At 42.5% G+C, this 21168-nt stretch overlaps 1 protein-coding gene across 1 annotated transcript in view; it reads right to left on the bottom strand.

Moving 5' to 3' along the window:
* The window catches only part of LOC141948307 (ethanolaminephosphotransferase 1-like), a 56150-nt gene extending 40383 nt beyond the window's left edge, over positions 1-15767 (bottom strand). Inside the window, exon 1 of the mRNA XM_074880590.1 lies at positions 15711-15767. Coding sequence (XP_074736691.1) covers positions 15711-15767 — 57 coding nt within the window. The remainder of the gene's footprint in view (positions 1-15710) is intronic.
* Between the last annotated feature and the right edge of the window lie 5401 nt (positions 15768-21168).

Genomic DNA, 21168 nt, shown 5'->3' on the forward strand with positions numbered 1-21168 from the left:
AATACCACTCACAACTACGTTCTTGAGCCCTGGAGGGTCCACGGTGGAAGAAGTTAGTCATCATTGGGGTGGCACATGTAATTCTTTCAGACATTCTTGGACTTTGAAAGTGCATATATGGCTTATATTGTTAGCACAATGCATATGACTCACATAAAGATTCAGATATATCTATATACAGCATTGTCCAAACATCGTGTGAGGACAATGGGAGTAAGATAGGGATATGTTAGACCACAATTTATCGAGGCTGTTCACATGCAGAAGAGCTGATGAGAGAGGTTTTCATTTCACCTAACTTCAGCTAACAGCTAATTGTTCTCTCTATAGCTAATTTGTCAACCCCTCTTAACCAGCCACCCTTGGAAGAGATTACACTCTGGAAGTACCTGTTTCAAGTCATTAATTATCAAAAGAGCCTAGACACTTGTCTTAAACCTAGGCATCTTTTAGGTGACTGAAGTCTGGCAAGATTATCTCAGTTTCAGTGTACCCATTCACCAAGCTTTTACACACACACTTAACCTGCACACATCTGAGCTAAGAACTTTCAGTGGACAAGAGCAAGCGGGACAAAAGTTAATGCAGCATGCCTCAGGTTTTGAATGCACAAGTCTTTGACTTTCCATCTATTCTTTCTGAGCGTCTCTGGCTACGGAATACTTAAGAACTCTTCCACACATTTCCTTGCTCTATCTGCAATGCAAAGGATACTTTTTAATTACTTTCTGGACAAAACAAAGTATTTGCTTAGTTATTTTGTAATTTGTTGTTACATTTTAATCACAGATAATAAATGTAGTATACAGCTACATGCTGTGAATACATATTGGTATATATCCAAGAAATCACCTATCAGCTTCTGGTCAGACTGGGCAGACTAACCTTCCACAGGGAATAAAATGTACAGTTTAGTGAAGTGTACATCACTGATTTTTTTCCTAAAAAAATTGAAAGTATCACTTAAGTGTATCATTTTTCACTGCTTCTGCCACCCATATTATTTAAAACATGAGACAATTCTGTCATTAACAGCTTTTCTGCCAGAATATATATTAGAATTCTAAACTACATTACCTCAGAAGAATATTAATTTGTAGGTAAAACTGAAGTTTTCACTATTCTGTATGTATTTGCAGCTCCAGATGCTGTTATTTTATACTGTATCTTTCAAACACTGATTATTACAACTGATTGATCTTTTGATGGTCCAGTTCACATTTGAATTAACCCAGTCTGAACTGTCAGTGGGCTTTGCTTATATTTATGCCCAAAATAACAATAATACCAAGCCATATCATGCCAATAGAACAGTCAGCTAATACTGAATTCAGGTGGGTACTACGGAAATCCTCTGAAAATGAAGAAAATTCAAAGTATCCATTAGCACTATTGAGGTTCCAGGTAATCAGGAATCTGCCCAAAGTTTCTCTGTAGCTATTGCCCATTTCCTTACCTCAACTGGTATTCAAAGACTATGTGAGGTACATGATAATTTGCTGACCAGCAAATTCTATTAATTCAGCCATACCTGGATAAGAATGCACAAAGGTCAAAACATGTGGCTTTCATTCCTGCTCCTGCTTTGGCTTTCTCCTTCTCCCCTCCACCCCAAGACTTCAAAGTCACAAATAAAATCACAAAATCCTACTTAAATAACAACAGTAAAATGAGGCTTTCTACCCAAAGTACTCATTGGCTGTCCAGAACTATTACTGGCTCCCAGGAGAAAAAAAGGAAAAGCAATCTAATTTCTTTAAAATTATTTTCTTATATGGAAAATTTGAGAGATTATATAGGAATTATATAATTTCTATATTTTCTTAAATGGAAAAATGTAAGCGATTATGTAGTTTTCCAACATATCTCTATAGAATAGACACGAACATAAGACACAGCTTTTTGTTTGCTTGATGGTTTCCAGAGTCAAGCACCAAAAATCAAAACAGTCCTATTAAAAAAAAATATGTAGAATTACAGCCAGCTTCTGTCACCTAAAGACATTTCAAGACCTGTCACACTTCATCTTGTTCACTCCTATGTCGGTGGCTGAACCATGGTTCTCTGGGCAGGGAAGGAACATTCAGCAGATGTGCAGAAGAATGGAAATTTGCTCTTCCATTGTCAGTAATCTGTTTTAGCCAGACTAAAGGAAACACCCATGGAAAAAGCATTCTGCTAGTTTTCTGTCATGGCAAAAATAAATCTTGACAAATAAAATCTACTATACAGTTTAACACTCTGCTTTGTTCTGCTCCCAAGAAGCTACTAACCTCAAGGCCATGAAATCCTCGGGAGTTTAATGTTCATGGCTGCTCAGAAAAGCAAATTACTGAGTAACATGCTCACATTACAATCAATGAACATGAATGCCAGAGTACACTGAACCTGATGTAAAAAAAGTACTGCCATTTCCTATTGCATAATTCTGTCCTTTTCAGGGCACTTACATTAAAAGACAGAAGTGGAGGATGAGCCTGTTGGAGGTTTTTAAGTGCAAGACTGATACAAGTGCTAAGCACTCCTCAGCAAAGACTTTCTGCACTAGAAAAGGGATCTTGGTTGTCCTTATACAAAGAAAGAGGGCTTGGATTAATCATAAAGCTTCTGTTAATTATTTTTTTTAAAAGTTGTAATAGTCAGGAGGGAACAGCAGTAGTGAGGGAATAGGAAAACTGGCATTAATCAACTCCATCTTACTCCCAAGTTCAAAAATGCTGCTGTTTTTTTTTAAATAGCTGGTATCTCCTTGAAAGCCATCTGCTTTTCCTCTCTGCGTTAATAACAGCTTCTAGCAGAGCTAGAAATGAGAATACAGACAGCAGACACATGTGCACACATATATGTTGACTCGGGCAGCACATATAAGATGTGCTTTTACACTGTGCCCTCCTCCACCCAGGGGATCCAGCACAGCATCAAGTCTGTACAGCTCAGCTGTGTTTGAGGGAAGAGGAAAGACGAGAGGAATAAAGTGAAGGGGGGGTAAAGGTATAAACAGTAAGAAAAGTAAGAGTAAAGAAAGAAAAGTAATTGAGAAAAACAAGAGAAAGAAAAATGAGCCAAAGCAAAGGTCTGGCTACACAGAAGACAGACGAACTGTTCTGGAGTGGCAGAGTGGAGCCAACCCACCCCAGGGTCAAAAGCACCCGCAGTGACCAAGGTTTGCACTGCTAAATACAAAATGAATGGTATCTTCTGGCTCACATCCACACAGCTTAGAAATACCTCCCCTTATTGCAAATTGGTCACATCCACACCTCACAGCATCTGCTGGTGGGGTTTTGGGCCTCACTATCTGGCCCTGCACACCTAACACACTATAGTGTTGAGTATGTTTCAGTTCAAAGTATCTGAAACAATCTGGAGACTACGTTGTAACCCAGCAATATGGCATTTTCAGAGCATAGAAGTTATCACTGTGTGTTGTGCATGTTCAAAAATCCAAATGCCCATGTTGGGAGAGTGCTGAAGGATGGTGAAAGCCAAAAAATGGTGCGTACTGCCTCCAGAACAAACTATTTCCAAAACAAAGCCTAGCTATTGTCTTGGAGAGACCTTCTGGAAAAGAAAAAAAAAAAAACAGGGAGTGAGCTAATCATTAATCAGAGCAGACAGCTGGATCCTCACTGGGCTCCCTGGCCCTCTCCAGCCTTGCAGTGTGGAGGCATCCCAAGAATAAAATTTTGGAATGACTACAGCGAAGAGAAAAATATAAAGCGTGTCTACACAAACTTAAGAGTCAAGAGAGAAAGCAAGTTGCAAGAAATATAGTTGTATTAACTGCTGGGAGATAGTTATTTCAACTCAATCTGCTCCTTATGCTAACAGACTATGCCTTTCCTGTCCTTATATTATCTTATTCCAGGTACAGTGTACCATGCCATACAGTCTCATACATTCAGAGATACAGAGTAAAACTGTTGTGAATTGTTTGCATTTGAATTGTTGGCATCAAAATGACTCTGTAGGTTTTAATTTCATATTAGTAGAAACAAATTTGCAACACTTAACATTCCTGCCCAGAAATCAGCAAATTTTAATTTTTCCTTAACTTTACGAATCACCAAATGATTTATTATCTCCATTGTACACGCTGGAAGACTGAGGTACAGATGGGCTGTGACTCACCCTGAGAGTATATAGCAAAGGATACAGCCACAATATTGTTAGAGGTGTCATATTTATATACATAATCTAGGTATAAGCAATACCAGTTTATTCAAAGTTTGCCCATATTAGCTCAACTTTATACTTGAGTTCACTTTTACAAAAAGAAATAAAGAAGTGTATTAAAAATGTAAAGACTGAAAAGCTTTCCCAGACAAATTAATTTTAAAACAGCTATATATGAGATAGTAATCTCAATTTAGGTCCCAGTATATTGAATATATGGTTCTATGATCCCTCAAATATTTCATGTGAAGTTACGTGCCTGTTATGGAAGAATACACCAGCTGTTCCCACATGGAAAACATGAGAACCATCTAACAACAACATAAGGACTTGGATGAAGAACATAAATATTGTGATACCTGCCCTCTTCCCACAAGGAAACTCAACCAGGTCAGGAAGAGCCTCAGCTGATGTGCTTATGTTCTAACAACTCAATGGTCCTGCAAGCTTGGGGAACCTCCTCTTAAGTCAAGCGTTCACTGTATTTATGTTACCCATGCGGGAAAAAATCTCTATGTATTAGTAAGCAATACCTGGCAAAAGAGCAAATGATGGAAAAGGGTGAGAACACGTAAAGAAGTTACTACAAGATAACCAAGTGTTTGCCTTGCGATACACCACAGCAGATGCACCTGTGCATGTTATTACCTCGTGATGAGTATTTGATGAATTGAGGCAACCTCTGCCTAAATGTAAAAGGATAAGGTACTTCAGATTTTCTGTGGGGGAAGCACCAAAATGAGAGCAGTTGAAATGCCGTAGGTTTCCCCCACACCTTATTCCACATACATTATCACTCTAAAGCAAGTTCAAAGTGTTATCAAACTTTTAAAGTGCTATCAAAGTTTTAAATGACCTTTGAACCTGTAGTCATTTACATCTGTTCAAAATTAATGAAAAGGGGCGGGGGAAAACAAATAATTTTCTCCTCCTCGTAAATTAACTTTTCATGAACATAATTGAAAGCAGCCTAAACCAGCTGAGAATCTATATATCAAATTCAAAATAGGCAAAATTATGGCTTTTAAAAAAGTGATCTATTGAAAACAGTAATTCTGCAGAATGGTATTCCACAGTATTTGCATGATGGCATATTTTCACAATGCCATGCCACCTGCACATCTACTAATCACTTCTCCAGCACATGTAAATGTGAGCTTGTTGTCATTTGACCTATACCTATACGCAGGGACCTACATCACTGATGGAAAATTTTGAGGGATCTGCTGACGGAAAAGGTTTGACAAATTGGCAGTTCCACAGCATATATCTGAGATCAAAAAAAAAAAAAAATATTTAAGCAGGTTATGAGGTTTTACTGTCTACTATGTATGACCCAGCTATCCCTCCCAGCATGGGTGGCCCTTTCCTTGGGTGCCCATGGTCAGAGGCTCCTGGGTGCTGAGGGTAACAGCCGGGTCCCAGCCCTGGTCCCTGGGAGCTTTCAGCCATGCTTCTGCCAGTGGGACAGGACAGGCTGCCAGGCCCTGCCCTGCCACCCCAGAGCCCCCATTACCCCCAGTCATCACAGCACCCCAACAGCTACCAATACCTTCCTACGGTTTCTTTTATCACATTGCCCCTCCGTTTATGCAATTTCACAATACCCATGTTTTGTAACTGACAGACAAGGGGATAGGAGGAATGACAATGGACTGGGCAAAGAATATTCTTTTTTGCATTAGACGAGTGGTTTTGTCGTTTTGAAGGCTGCAAAATGACCCTCCCAATCCAGGGCATGAACCAGTCACTATTCAAGAGAGTTCGGTGGAACTCTCCCTTCTGGGCAAGTTAATCCACACTTATGCAACATGAACTTGTCTTCTGTGGTATCTCACACTTCTGGAACCACACAAAAAATAAAGAAAATACTGAAATACTGACACATCTGGTAACAATTTTCCATCCACCTTTCAGATTCCTAGAATACAATATACATGTGGGCTTCAATTCTACTTTATGTTTTTTTACAGGTTTGTAGATGTTACAGGACACAGTCTTGGGTTTTGACAAAAGCTTCACAAATATAAAGAAGTATGCTATAACCAACAACAGAACTATACAACATTGTGGATGCCAAATGAATTCCAAATGTTCAACAGTTTAAAAGTGCTGATATATTCCAAAACACAGTTATGTTATTTCTAATAATAAAATCACTTTAAATTATATCATAGTTCAGTTAATTATTCATAGATAATGGCTTGGATTTTGTATCTCCTATGCTTAAACAGTTTGGACTACCTTGCCTTTTCGCCCCATCCATTTTTTTTTTTTAATTAGGTCACCAATGTCCAGGAGTTATAAGCCCCTAAGACATCTAGGGCTGAAGCATGTAACATACAAGTAGAAGCTAAAGTAAAGGATTTGTAATTTAGTCTGGAAAAGAGTAGGTGGTGGTGGGCATGTAATTGCATCCTGAGGTGCAAATGTTTGTCTCTTTGGGAGTCTGAGATTGTGGACTGTATTACCCGATGGTTGTGCTGTCTGTACTAGGGCTGGATGTAGCTGCACTATGAGTGATGAGGCTGCCCGAGTTGGGCTTCTGAGCAGTTCTCTGCCCCTGACTTTGCCCCCTTCGGTTCCATTAGCCCGTGCGCACCTACACCTAGGAAAATTTTCTTTCCATCTTAAACTAGTCCTAGTAAAATACTTGAAACCCAATGTCATGGTTTGGGCAACTCAACAATTCTGGTTGGTATTACTAAGTCATCAGGAAGCTGTTATTATGTAAACTGCTGTCCTGGGGATGCTTCTTTGTAAATGTATACTTATCATTCAGACCTACCCATTTTCAGGAATCCCGACACATGCATTGGGCCACACACCACATCCTGTCACTTAATGGAGGTATGTATGAACCTATGTCCACGAGGTCATGGGGCACATGGAGTTGTGAGTGAGGACAGACTGCTCTTAGGGAGTCATGCCTGCTAGTGGCACATCCATCCCCTTGTTTGCAGAGCAGTGTCATCACCTCAGCATCACAGAATCATGGGTTAGGATCCCAGGATAATTCATGTCAGAAGGGACCTCAGCAGGTCTCTAGTCCTACCTCCTTCTCAAAGTAGGCTCAGCCAGGAGCTCAAACCAGGTGCTTGGTGCTTTATCCAGTTGGGCCTTGAAAAGCTTCAAGGATGGGGACTGCACAAACTCCCTGGACAACCTGTGCCACTGCCCCACTGTGTTCTTGAGCAAAATGTTCTCCTTATGTCCAGTGTGAACATGTCTTGTTTCAGCTTGTGCCTGTTGTATGTTGTCTTCCCACCACGCACAGTTATAAAGAGCCAGGCTCCATCTTCTCAGGGACTTCCCCATAGCTGCTTGGTGCCCCTGAAGATGTCTCATCTCTATGCCAAACAAGCCCCAGTCCCTCAGCCTCTCCTCACAGAACAAGTGCTCCAGCCCCAACTACCCCAGTGGCCTCTGCTGAACTTCACAGAATCACAGAATCATCTAGGCTGGAAAAGACCTTGAAGATCATTGAGTCCAACCATTAACCTCACAATGACCATTCTCAAATACACCATATCTCTAAGCGCCATGTCAACCTGACTCTTAAACACCTCCAGGGATGGGGACTCCACCACTGCCCTGGGCAGCCCATTCCAACGCCTAACAAACCGTTCTGTAAAGAAATACTTCCTAATATCCAGTCTAAACCTTCCCTGGCGCAACTTGGGGCCATTCCCTCTTGTCCTGTCGCTTGTTACTTGGTTAAAGAGACTCATCCCCAGTTCTCTGCAACCTCCTTTCAGGTAGCTGTAGAGGGCGATGAGGTCTCCCCTCAGCCTCCTCTTCTCCAGACTAAACAACCCCAGTTCCCTCAGCCATTCCTCGTACGACATGTGCTCCAGACCCTTCACCAGCTTTGTTGCCCTTCTCTGGACACGCTCGAGTAATTCAATGTCCTTTTTGTAGTGAGGGGCTCAAAACTGAACACAGTAATCGAGGTGCGGCCTCACCAGTGCTGAGTACAGGGGTAAGATCACTTCCCTGTCCCTGCTGGCCACGCTATTTCTGATACAAGCCAGGATGCCATTGGCCTTCTTGGCCACCTGGGCACACTGCTGGCTCATGTTCAGCCAGCTGTCAATCAACACCCCCAGGTCCCTCTCTGACTGGCAGCTCTCCAGCCACTCCTCCCCAAGCCTGTAGCGCTGCTGGGGGTTGTTGTGGCCCAAGTGCAGCACCCGGCATTTGGCCTTATTGAAACTTGCTCCAGTTTGTTGTCTTTCTTGTATTGGGGACCCAAAACTGGAGACAGTATTTTAGATGTGGCCTAGTAAAGGGGGATAATTACTTTCCCCTTACTTAATGGGCTGTGCTACTGTTAATACAACCCTGAATGCTGTTGACCTTCTTTGCTGCCAGGGCACACTGAGGGCTCATGTTCAGCTCCCTGCCTACCACAATCCCATTTGCCAGGAGTAAAGGGCTGATGGATCACAGATCTGCTGACTAGCTATGCTTGAAATGTGTGACATATGAGAGACATCAGAGTCACACTACAACTGAGAGAGAAGCACATTTTGGAGCAAGAAGTCATAATGTGCTGGCCCCAACAGTGAGGTTCTTGCTCACTATGTGAGACTAGATAGATCTGATTCTTTACTGCCAGGCCTGTAAGCACCCAGACCAGGGAGAGCTGTAGAGGGGATAACATTGGAAGTCAGCAACCATTTTTCAATCATCAGTAGTTATCTTAAGGATGCTGCCTAACTTGTCTTCAGGAAAAGGCTTTGTTTAGTGGGACATGTTCAAACACTTAACAGCTAAGCCAAAATGATGGAAAAGAACACAGAAATACAATTAAATATTGAGCAAGGGATAACAGAAGGCAGATGCACATTTGTTGCCATAAAGGGACAAAGGTAGAGGTCGGCCCAGATTGCCAAAAAGCCTGCACACTCTCAAGGAACTGCACAAAAAGATCCTTACACATCCCTATTCGAAGAAGCTCTAACATGGCAAGGAAGTTGATTTCTATGTATTTTTTGTGTAAACCGGTCTTCTACAGTTGGTAAAAGGAAATGAAAGCAGAATTTTGTGCTACATCTGTTCGTGTGTGTGTATAAACATGTGTTTTTGGAGGTGCCAGCAGCCCTTTAAAGATCAAACAGTAGACCAAATTCCCATCCAGCTGGAGCTCTGCCAGAGTATGTATGTAAATCCCTGGGAAACCCAAAGAAACCGCTCTAGGCCCAAAAGGGCAGGCAGATTAAAAGTGGGCTGCAGTTTTCATGAGAGATGCTAAACAGGGGTTCTGTAGCACATGCGCTAAATGGTTGTGTGATCTAGTATCCCGATGCACAAGAGAGGAGAAAGATGAAAAAAACCAGTTCCTCTCTCTACAAAACAACACTCATAGAACAGTTCCCCTAGATTTATAACAAATAATTGGCATCCAAATCATATATACATCTTTGCAATCAGTCTTCTATTAAAACACAGATGAATAAACAAAATTAAATGCATACGAATATGTAAATGTGTATACATGTATATCCTACAGATAAAAATCCAATGAGCATTTCAGAACACAAATATCTCTTGATAAAGCAATAAAATTAAATTATGTGGTTGGTATTTGTACTTTTATGAGACTCAACAAGGCATACAACTCTATATCCTGCATATTTGTCCCAAAAGTGATCTAATGAACCTCTGTAAATTCAAGGGCGTAAGGTGGCACTCAAAGCCACGTACAATTACACCATCATTGAGAAAAAAGTCCTGCAGCAAGTAATATCAAATGCAGCATCTCTGTGATGTGATTTCATTATGTTGTTGGCTCATTATCATTAGCATATGACATGTAGAAGGAAAATAATGATTACAGACCTCTTGAAGTGCTACATTATGTCAGCTACCATTACAACAGGATGAGGAATAAGAAATGGTGGGTGACAAAGATGGTCTTTCAGAATTATGTAATTCAGTTGGCCCACAACTCTTCTACACATGAATACGGTGACAGAAAATGTAAGGGTAACGAATTATTTGTTTTATTTCACATATTATTCAACAACTTTTAATTACAACCTCAGTCCTTCAATCCACCAAAGTACTATGAAGAAGGCTGCAAAATTTTATTTGTAGAACAGTGGGCTGTTGACTCACCAGTTTTATGGAAAGTGGAAAATGTTAGTTTTCACTGCCTCAAATATTCAAGGGCTCTGTTAAACTGAGGTGGTTTGAAAAAACTAACTACAGCAGATAAAACTGATGATAACAGCTTTCAAACAATATTTGGAATTAAGAATTGGGAAAAAAAACTAAAAATACCATATGCAAAAAACACTATATAATAAACTTGTAATGTATGTACTCAATATATATAAAATTGTCCATGTGTAATCACAAACAGTATTAACTGTCTCCTAAGAAGTTCCAGATAAGTATACAAATGAGAATCTCCTGTCCTAAATTTTCAAAATCATGTAAAATCCTTGTGCTACCGGAGTCGAAAGCAAGACTCCTGTTCAATCAATGTGAGCAGAACCCATTATGTTTCTAAATCTCATAGTTACACAGGTAGCATTGGCAATGCATAAAGACTTAACAGAAATCTAGTCTTGTATCTGGACCGACCCTGAACTCCCAGAAAGTAATTCACTAGATTATACTCATCACACTTTGCTCTTTTGGCATAAGTCAGTATGAGCCTTGAAACGTTATCATCATATGTCTGATCTTGTTTCTCTAACCTGGGATGTAACTTGAGAAGTCTTCTAGTCCAGCACGTTCACCTAATACAGGATCACATTTAGTATACATTCAGGAAGCAGATCAAATTACCATGAGGTAACAAGACAATTGCTTGCGATAAACAACTATGTTGAAAGATGAAAATAGAACATTATCCAAAGCCTTACTAAAAAAGGTGTAAGAAACTGTTTATTAACACTCATCACTAGACTGTAGACCCTCCCACAGAGAAATTGAACCATTTCTTAAGACTGATAAAACTATTGCACAATCCCCCTTAGTACCTGTTCCGGCGACCCTTATCAACACGGGACTGACACAGCCTCTGCCTTAAATTTCTCTTCATGCAGCCAAAACTTATGTACTGTCTTTCTTTAAAAGGGCATGCATGAAGACTAACTGGCTGTTAGGCTCTTACTCCCACAGTACTCACAGTTCATCTTTATTAAGCCTCTTAATATTCCTAATGTCATTCTGTAGATTGTAAACTGTGTGTCAAAGCAAGCAGGACACATTATTCCAGCTGATACCTGATCAGGACATCAGCTACAAGACCATATGTAACCCTCTGACATATCTATAACACTTTCCACCTAAGAGCTTTTTTCTCTTTATTGTAACAGCCACAATGCTGATGACACTCTGATCCCTGGGTATCTTTTTTGCAGTCTGCTCTCTCTTATTTTATTTTCAAAATGTTGATTTTCTTTCCCCTAAGCACTGTACCTTGTCTACTGAATTTCCTCACATTGATTTCTGGCCATTATATCCCTTTTTCAGGAACATTTAAAATCATAAGCCTATTCTTCAAAGTGCTTTAGTATCACATGAAAATTTTATGAGAGTAATCTCCCTTCTGTTAATTAATGAAAGTATTGAAAGGCAATAGAGCCAGGACAGAGACAGCTCTGTAGGTTGGATCCCATTTGACAGAAACTCCTACTTTGACAAAGAACTCAAAAGTACTTTAGTAACATGTTTCCATTTTACACTGCTTTTATCTTACTTCCCTCTACCTAGTTATGAGAATGTGGGACAATATCAGAAGTGTCACTGAAATGAAATCACATATACCTCACTTACTGCCCCATCCCCTTCTCCACACAGGGAGTTACCCACTAAAAACGACTTAAAGGATAGAAACAGTGTGGACATACCAAGATGAAAATGTGGAGCCTTAGACCTTAATTTTTAATATTATTTCTGATTTTTTAAATCATATTTTCCAAGACCTGTTCTTTGAGACAAGCCTCTATAGTTTATTCTTAGTGCTCTTTTATTCTGAAAGAGGATAAGGTGTCAAAGTTTTCTGGCGTGGAAAATCTCCGTGCATAGGTGCTGTAGAAAAGCTGATTCAAGGTAGATTAGCAAGGGAAATCCTAGGATCGCAGTGATGAGAAGAGGCAATGACAAGAAGAGCTCATCATTAACATTATTGCATTCTAGTGAGGAGGATAAAAATAAAGAACCAAATTCTGCTTTTATTTGTACTCATCACCTGGCTGTCTCAGAACTGCTTATTTCCAACAGAAATCCAAACAGGCAGGAAAAAAGGCAACTGTGTAATTCCATAGGTGCTCCTCTAGAACTCCAAAAAGCTGATAACAGAAATATAAAAGTACGAGCAACATAACCCAAGCCCCATAATTCCAGTTGGTTCCAGCTTTTCGGCTGTGTCACTCCAGATCCTAGGGAATAGCACAAAACCCAAGTATGAGTTGCTTCTGCTCTACAGTTGCAGCAAATCACCTGAGCATGCAACTGTCCTGAAATCAGTACCTGCCCACCTGCCCCACGGGCAAGAAGATGGTAGAATTATCACAGCAGCAGTACCCAGGGCTGTCTGAACTGTCTCACCATCACATATCCACTTCCTCTCAGTGCACTTTTGAGCAGAAAAAGGAAAACCAAATCTCTGAATCCACATTAACATGCAAACTGAACAGATTTGTTAAGTGAAATAGCTAGCCCTAAGGATCCAATGTCCATGCTATAAGGATTTCAGAAGGTTTTACACTGAACTGGGGGGGTCACTCTGTGATGTAAACCAAAGCTTGGCAATTGGGGTAAAGTTGCTTCAAAAGTGTAATATACACGGACCTGACAATGCTGAAGGGTGCTGAAGTCTTTGCATTCATTAGGTTTGCCATTCCCTTTGCAAAGAACCACCTGATTTTGTTGCCAAGGCCCTCCTCCAACTGTTAACAGGAGACAGACAGTGCCTGAGACATACAATTGCGGCATTCACGGCAGAGAAATGAGTTCAGCTGTGTGAAAATTTTGAAAATTGAACAGTATTTTTTTCAGGCCAAATTTACCTTTAGGAAAGGAGTTGATTACACAAATTATTCTTTTAAGCTGTGTTATGATCAGCTCCCGGATCAGCTCAGCAGATAAGTTGTGCAGAGTGTGGAGCATATTAAGCCACTGATACTAGTGCAAATATAATGCTGCGATGTGATGCACAACAGAGAGATGGATGCTCCTACCTAGCTTCCTAGGCATGCTTCAGGTCTGGAAGCAATACATTGTTTTAGCTCAAGATTGAACGTGTGCTAATAAATCCTTTCAGAGATTACCCAGCTCTTCACAGCGCCAGCCCACGTGTCCCTCCACAGTACGCTAGAACTGGGTCCACCAGGAAACACACTACAGAGACAGTCAGGTGGTAGTAAAAAGAGGTAACCTGTGTCTGCTGGGCACAGTAATCCGAGTTTAGCGCCAGTCCTGTTGAGCAGGCAGCAAAGGCAGCAGCAATCTCCTCAACCGGGCTAGGAAGCTGGAAGAGCAGGATGAGGTAAGACCCTAGACTGAAAAGGGGGGAATGGAGGATACGGCAGCCAGAGGGCAATAAGAGGTTGAAGAGCATGTCTCAGGCCTGGGAGGTGGTGAGAACAAAGCTCTGGTTGTGGTAGCAGCCCTAGGCATGGGAGGGTGAGGTGAGGAGGCGGGGAGGAGATGGTGGCAGCGATTAGCCTCTCCTTGCCTCTCCTTGCTGCACTCCTTTTGCATTTTTGGAAGACTTTAACCCTTTGTGAGCAGCACTTCAGGAATGGGCAGAGCAGCTACCACCTGCCAAGTCCTACTGCAACCTGGAGCACCAGGAAGACAGTACAGACACCTCACCAGCTCGGCAGCACTGACCTCACGCAGCTGTGTTTCTCTGGGTGTAACCTGTGTCATTTGGATTGATTTATTTATTTCCAGGGCATACCAGTCCCAAGTCACCTCACATCTGATTATTTGATTTCACCTTTCTAAAACCTGTTCAACCATAGTTTTCCAGAACATAGCTGAACAGATACTTCTCAAGTGTGTTGGCTGATGCCTATAGTTAAGAAAACCACCTAACATTTTCTGGCCTTTGCAATGCTCCCAAGAAACCAAAGTAATTTTAATATACTCAACTAAAACGTTTTGATATGTGATTCTGTCTTTTGGTAATCACTTGCCCTGTAATTCATAAGTACTACACTTACGAATGATTACAAGTTTTTTTTAAAAAAGTTATTTTGATTCTTCCCCATCTGTACTTGTTTGCAGCTACTTTCATTCAAGTGATAAGGAAGAATGTAATACAAGCATTCCTTGTATTTGTACTACAAAGTCAAATATTTTAGGAAAGTTACTTAAATAATAATGTCTGTTTATGCTAAAAAATAGCTTACTATTTTTCCTCCGGTGATCTCAGTCTAGACTGTGGCTCCACTGTTCAAGCATAGGCCTGTGCAATTTAAACCCAGTGGCCAGATGCAGCTTGTTTTGTCCCACTCATACTGGAGACACACAAACAGGTTGGTACATCTTAAGAAGCTGCTGTGCACAAGTTCCTAGTAAATAAGTGACCCGAGGAAGGCTCTTGAAACCACAGTTACTCCACCATCATTCATCCCACCATGAAGGGAAGGGCTTGGTAGGAGCCAGTTGAAGCTGAGTGCCCTTGGTTAGAGGCCAGGACGGGAGAGCTCACGGTAAAAGCAAGAAGGCAAGAAGCATGGGGAGAGCAGGGTAGGGGCTGCTTTGGGAAACTGAACATAAAATAAAAGGTTGGGTGTCATGCTGGTGGAAGCTGACGTGCCCCCCATGTTTTTAACAGGGAGAAGGATGAGGGTGTGTGAACAGGGTGGCACGGGCTGTCTCTGACACCTGCACCTCAACGAAAGCAAATGTGGACAATCCCCTGCAACACCCCTGCCGTGTCCTGGGAACAAACCCCAGGTATCTTATAAGTCTGCAACACAACATTGGGAAACCAAAATATCTAACGATCCACCCATTCATTTGAATTCTGCAGGCCTGTTATTTGCAAACACGAGGTTTAGTTCAAATTATTTAAAGTAAGCTTTTTTTTGCTGGCTTTCTTACTAATTTCTCAAAGCCAAAGCATTCCTGCGTACAAAGAATTTGCGCAGAACCAGACAAGCCCCGTCCGTGCACACTTTGTTACAGAACCGCCGAACTACCCCCAAGCTAGGTTTCTTTAAAGCGTAGAGGGCTTTTAAAGATCTCCCTACTCCCTTAAAGCCCAGTTAACTTTGTTTCCACCGAGACCTGCCACTTCGCAAGGGCCCCGCTCCTGCCCTCCCGCTCGCCGATCCCGGGGGGGCGGCGCTGGCCGAACGGCCGCAGGTGGGAGCCCGGCGGCCCCTCAGAGCGGGGCGATGGCAGGGCCGGCCGGGGCCGGGCGCTCAGCCGCCGCGGAGCGGAGCAAACGGCGCCGGCAAGCCGGGAGCCCTCAGGAGCCCGGACACGCCAAACCGGGAGGGCGGGCCGGCTGCACGCCGCGGACCCCCCGCCCCGCCCCGCCGGGGTCTGGCCGTTACCTTGTAGTGGCGGAAGCCGTCCAGCTGCGGGCCGCTGACATACCGCCACCGCCACATCGCCCCGCCGTGCTCCGCGCCGGGAGGGAGCGGGGGAGGGAGGCGGCGGGGCCGGGGGCGGGCGGAGGGCGGCTCCCCGGCCGCGCCCCTGGGGCTGGGGCCTGCCCTCCGCTGCCGGGCACCGGCGGCGGCACTGGCGGCCCGGGGAGCGGGGACCCCGAGGGACTGGGTGCCCGCCGGAGGGGGCCTTCCCCCGGGCGGCTCCCGCCCGCCCACGGCCGTGGGACCAGGCGTTTCCCCGCGGCGCCGGCGCGTCCCTGCGGCCTCGGTGCCCGCCGGCCATCAGCGGCTTTTATAAACCTCTAATTTCCTCGTGGTACTCGGTACTGGGGACAGCCTGCAGCAGCCTCCCGTGGCCACAGCGAGCCCTAAGCCAAGGAACGCTGCAGTATCAGGCCACGAAACTATTTTTCTGGTTAAAGGTGTATGAAAGGTGCCATGTGTGTAATACGTACGCAGATGCGCCCGTGGAGACAGCACACAAACCACTGTTATTGAAGTGTTTTAGTAACAGGTGACACTGAGGTTTAAAGATTTTATTGGCATTCCTTTCCAGCAATAATCTGCCTCTTGCATCTCTTTATTAAAACACCGGCACCAGAGCCCTTCGTAGCACATCAGCCTGCAGAACGTTCTGCACCACCTGATTTCCAGGGAAGCAAGGCAGTGGTGTAGGCCAAAGACTGGAAAACACCAGGAGTAATGTTTCAGCTGCAAATGCATTTAAGCGTATGGCATGACACCTTGTGTTACCTTCGCTGCACACTCTTAGAGGGAAAGCTGAAATCATACACATCAGGGGCTGAGATGTGATTGATCAAATGGAATCTGTCCAGAAAGGAAATCAATTAAAACCCATTACTCGCACCCTGCAAGCTCTTCCAGGCACCTAATGCATTGTGAGAGCCAGTGTTATTTTACAAACTGTGCAGGTTTGATAGGAATTATATACAAGTTAAAATCACTAAGTGCAAACTGTATACAATGGTTCTTGTTCTGTATTATTAATTACACATTAATCACTTGAGATGTGCTTACACCTACATTCTGCTTCCAGCAGCATCTAAACTTCTGCTCTTGAAAACAATCCACAACTGTAGCACTCAGCTTCAGTTACTGAGTTAAATCTTGATTCCACTTCGGAAAGCTAAAGTGTTTGGAGCTCGTATTTTTCAGGAGACAACTCTAATTTTAGTTAGTGTTCATACCTTGGATTTTGACTTGGATTCCCTTCACCTCTCATTATCAGGTTTTTAAGTCATATTATGCTATTGAATTAATCTACAAGGATATCTAAGAAAAGACTCGTGACTACTACTGTACTCGGCACAATTTTTTTATGCAAGTAAGTTACTAAAATTGACCAAACCATTTTATAGTTATCACTTTTATTCATCACTCATAAACCTCAAACACAAAAGCAGAAATTTGGCTGAACAACTATTAGCAGTGTGATGGACAGTGGTAGAAAATATGCTTGCTTTTCTGAAAGCTAGAAGGTCACAAAGTATTTTTTCTCTTTGCAGGCCTCTAAATTTGTGTTAAAAGGTGTGCTGTCATAAAGATATAGATGTAGAAGATAGATAGATATAGCAGATATAGAACACAGTTTTATTTCCTGTTCTCAAAACTCTCTTGGTGATAATGAAACACTTTTAAAAAAAACTGTCATAAATACTCCACCGAACAGAGAATGTAAAAGACTGCATATATGTAAAAAAGCAATTTAATGAATTAGTACCTCAGCATATTCTATGTCTGCTAATGAGCACATCAAAGGAGGCAGTGTTAGATAAGCTATACTGAAGAGAGGGAAACAGACTGGTGACTGGGTATGGAACATTGCAGAGCAAGCTATGACACAAGTAACATGATTGTCGGGGTCACCATTAGCCGGGGTCCTTATTTCTCCATGCGGGAACAGAAACGACGCAACACTAATGTAATGATCAGGTCGTCCATCTTTTTATTATATATTATTGTTCTATAGTCTATTCCTTTTCTGGTTATATTTATACTCTACTAAGTTCCGTACACGCACTCATCTATCTTCTAATAGGCTACAGGTCATCTACACGCGCTGTTCACGCGCCTCTACAAGTATTTGCATCGGTTAATTGCAATTAGCACGTAAAGCCCAAAACTTGCCAAAACTCCCTTATCTCATACCCTGTTTTGCTCAGACTTGTGTGCTTTTGCTGACCACAGGTGTTTCTCACTTATCTGCTGTCTTGTGTGTTTTTGCCAGCCTTATTTTGCTGGCCTTGTCTTCGTCCTTGCATTCTTCTGTCTGCACTAACTTTCTCCCAGCGCGGCCCAGACTCCTACACGTGATGTTTGAGAATACTGTGAAAATTATACTGACGTGCTAGCCTTTGATTTAAGAAACTTCCTTGATTTAGGCATGCAAGCTAGCCAAGCCCAGGTGAGAGCAAAACCCACAGCCACATGGTTTACTGCTACACCTGATATCCTCACTGTTTTCATGCATACCCATGGATATGTTTAGATGTTATTCTATGGTTGTATTTTTCAATCCAAGATGTTTTAGAGTTCTTTTCCAGACAATTGAGCTGTGATCCAAACTATCTGTCCTACATGCAGGATTGTGGGAACAGCGGTGAAAGCAGCCTTAGTACTGCAGCACATTCTCTTGTGTCTTTTCTGGAAAACTAAAGAGTTGTAGCATGAGTGAAGAGGAGTGCTAACCGGCACTAGCACGTGAGTGTTATAACTTGAACAAATTTCCATTTCATGAGCTTGAATATGGATGAGACGAGCATTAGGACCAAATCAGAGCACAGTTAACTTTCACTATAGAAAAAGCTTAAGTTTTTTAACAGCTGTGGCTGGGACGTTTGTGGCAGTTCAGACTTTACTAAGTAAACAACCTAAACACGGCTTTGTGCAGCTCAGAGGAAAATAATTCAAGGCCAGATTTGAATCTGGTGAAATCAGCCGGGGAATTCTCAGGTCTTCAGTGCTGTCTGCTAATTATGTGTAGTAATGAGAGGAAATCAGTGATTTATTATTTTGAAAGAGCAGGCATATTGTACCACTGGTACATGCAAGAAAAAGTTAAAAAGAATAGCTGTTCCACAGATATGAATTATGTTTAAAAAAAAAAAGAAACCAAACACCAAGACAAGTTATATTCTTAATCCATCAAAATGGTAGCCAAAGAGATGAGGGCTCAGGATAGCTTAGAATAAATCCTTGGCTTTCAGTTTTCACTCTCTCTGTTACAAGTTATATTAATAAATTAATAATGATGGAGCTTCTTGCATAGGGAAAACTGCCTCGTATGGCAACTTCGGCTTTTAATAATTTATGATGGTGTCTTGTTTATTCCCTAACTTAAAGCTGCCTGCTATGCAATAGCCTTTATCTAGAAGGCATCTAATAGTATATTCCTGCCTACTTTAAGAAGTAAGAAAAAGCAGAGAGAAATAACGCAGAGAGCAAACCCAAAAGGATCAGCTACCAAAGCAGCTGAAGAGGGGACTAATGTACTGGGAGGAACAGGTAAAGCAGGAGCAGTGTGGGATACCTCAGATTCCCCTAGAATGTGTAACATGTAGGCCTTTGGCAGTGCTTTCCTCCCCATCACTGCATGGGTTAGTATAAATCTATTAATATTCAGGATGTCTATGCTGTAAAAGAAGAGAGCTTTTCTCAGACGGCTAGAATCAGTTTAGAGGCTCAGTTTAAGTTTCAGGCTCTCTGTAAGCTTATCTTGGTCTGTGAACTTGGTTTATAACTCATGGCTATTTAACCTAGTATTAGTATTGAATGCTAGAAAATTATCACATCTATCCTCAAACATTGCTGTATCAGTTCCAAAGACAGTTGTCCATTTGCAGTTTTCGTTTGCCCATGGGCAGGTAAGCTCCATGAAGGTAGAATCCTACTGGCAGATCATGAAAGGACCTTAAAGATGACCTCCAATTTTATTTGAATGAGAGCTACTTTTACTACATCAACAAAAGTATTCAAAAACCAGTTTGTGAATTTCAGAATATGTCTGGAATGTGGCTAATGGTTAGAAAACAAATGAAACAAGTAGTGTAACCAGATTACGGCTTGTTAGCTATCACAGCATTTGCAAGCAATGCAAATGCGGTGAGCCACTGCTGCCTACCACAGTCCTCTCTTTGCCTTTGTTCTAGAGCACGCCTGGTGCTCTGGGCCTCGTGTAGGGGCAACAGTCACCACATCAGTGGTCAGCAGGTGCTTTTCAGTGAGACATGTAGGATTCTGCAGGTATGTGACATATGGCCTGGTCATAGCGGCAGGTCTGGTCCCCACAGTCTGTATTTAGAGTCTTTGTGTTGCTGGAGTTAGTTAAAAGCCATGGATATTATAGTGTGGAGAACACACAGCTGAGGGACAAGCAGTGCTGAGTATCGTAGGGTACTGGTTGTGCTGGATGTGTCTGGGTGCCACCCTTCAGCAAGGGGACAGGTGACTCTGGACAGGTGCAGGCTCCCGTGTTCCCAGCAGATGCAGTCTGTATGGGGATTCCCATGATGCCTATCCATTTCTTACCTGGAAAGGAAAGGTCATTTGTTCTGAAAAGAGTATGTGTCAAAATAGAGTGAGCAGAAGCTGTTGCTTCTTGCAGAACCTTGCACAACTGCAGCAAGTGTTTCTGCACTGATGGATGGTAACTTGCTCCTTAGCAGGGCAGCTCTTCCCAGATCCAGCCTGTTCATAGCACTGAACAGACCGTACAACCTTACCTCCAGAGTAAACCAGGCTCATAAAGTCAGCATCATGTGTGAAGGGAAATGTTTAAAGAAGATGGAAGGAATAACAGGAAAAAAGTAGGGCCTTGTTTGAGGAAATGTAGGTAGTGGCAGGGCAGCACCTTTTGGTTCTCAGCTGCTTTATGGCAAATTTTGGAATTTGAAGGTAGCCACCCCTGAGATTAACCCATGGGACTCATCATCACAGAGGATCCTTTAAACAGACAGCTTAATCCTTGTTTCCTCTGCTGCTGATCACAGCTCCTTAGAGGTTTTCTCCATACTGTCATGGTGATGAAAGAAAAAGTCTTAAACAAAATATCACATAAGTGTCACTAGTCAATATACTATACTAATAAATAAAACAGTCTTGAATCCAGTCTTAGGCTCAGAAGGCAAGCAGCATGGTACGTCTTGTGACCATATAACTAAACTCTCTTCTTCCAAGTCAGGGCAGCCTTGTCCATACTGCCTACTGAAAACAAGTCCTGGCTTGTGCTATCTCCTCAACAGTGCCAGGGCAGTGCTTGGGAATATGCCAGCTGGCAGAGCCTGATCCAGGCCAGGGACCCTGCTGACAAGTCAGCATCAAGGACAATCACAAGATGGTACTCAAGCCTGTGCTCTGGCTCCCTCCAGTTTGCTAATGGGAA

This window comes from Strix uralensis, chromosome 1, assembly GCF_047716275.1.
Source record: "Strix uralensis isolate ZFMK-TIS-50842 chromosome 1, bStrUra1, whole genome shotgun sequence".
Taxonomy (NCBI): Eukaryota; Metazoa; Chordata; class Aves; order Strigiformes; family Strigidae; genus Strix; species Strix uralensis.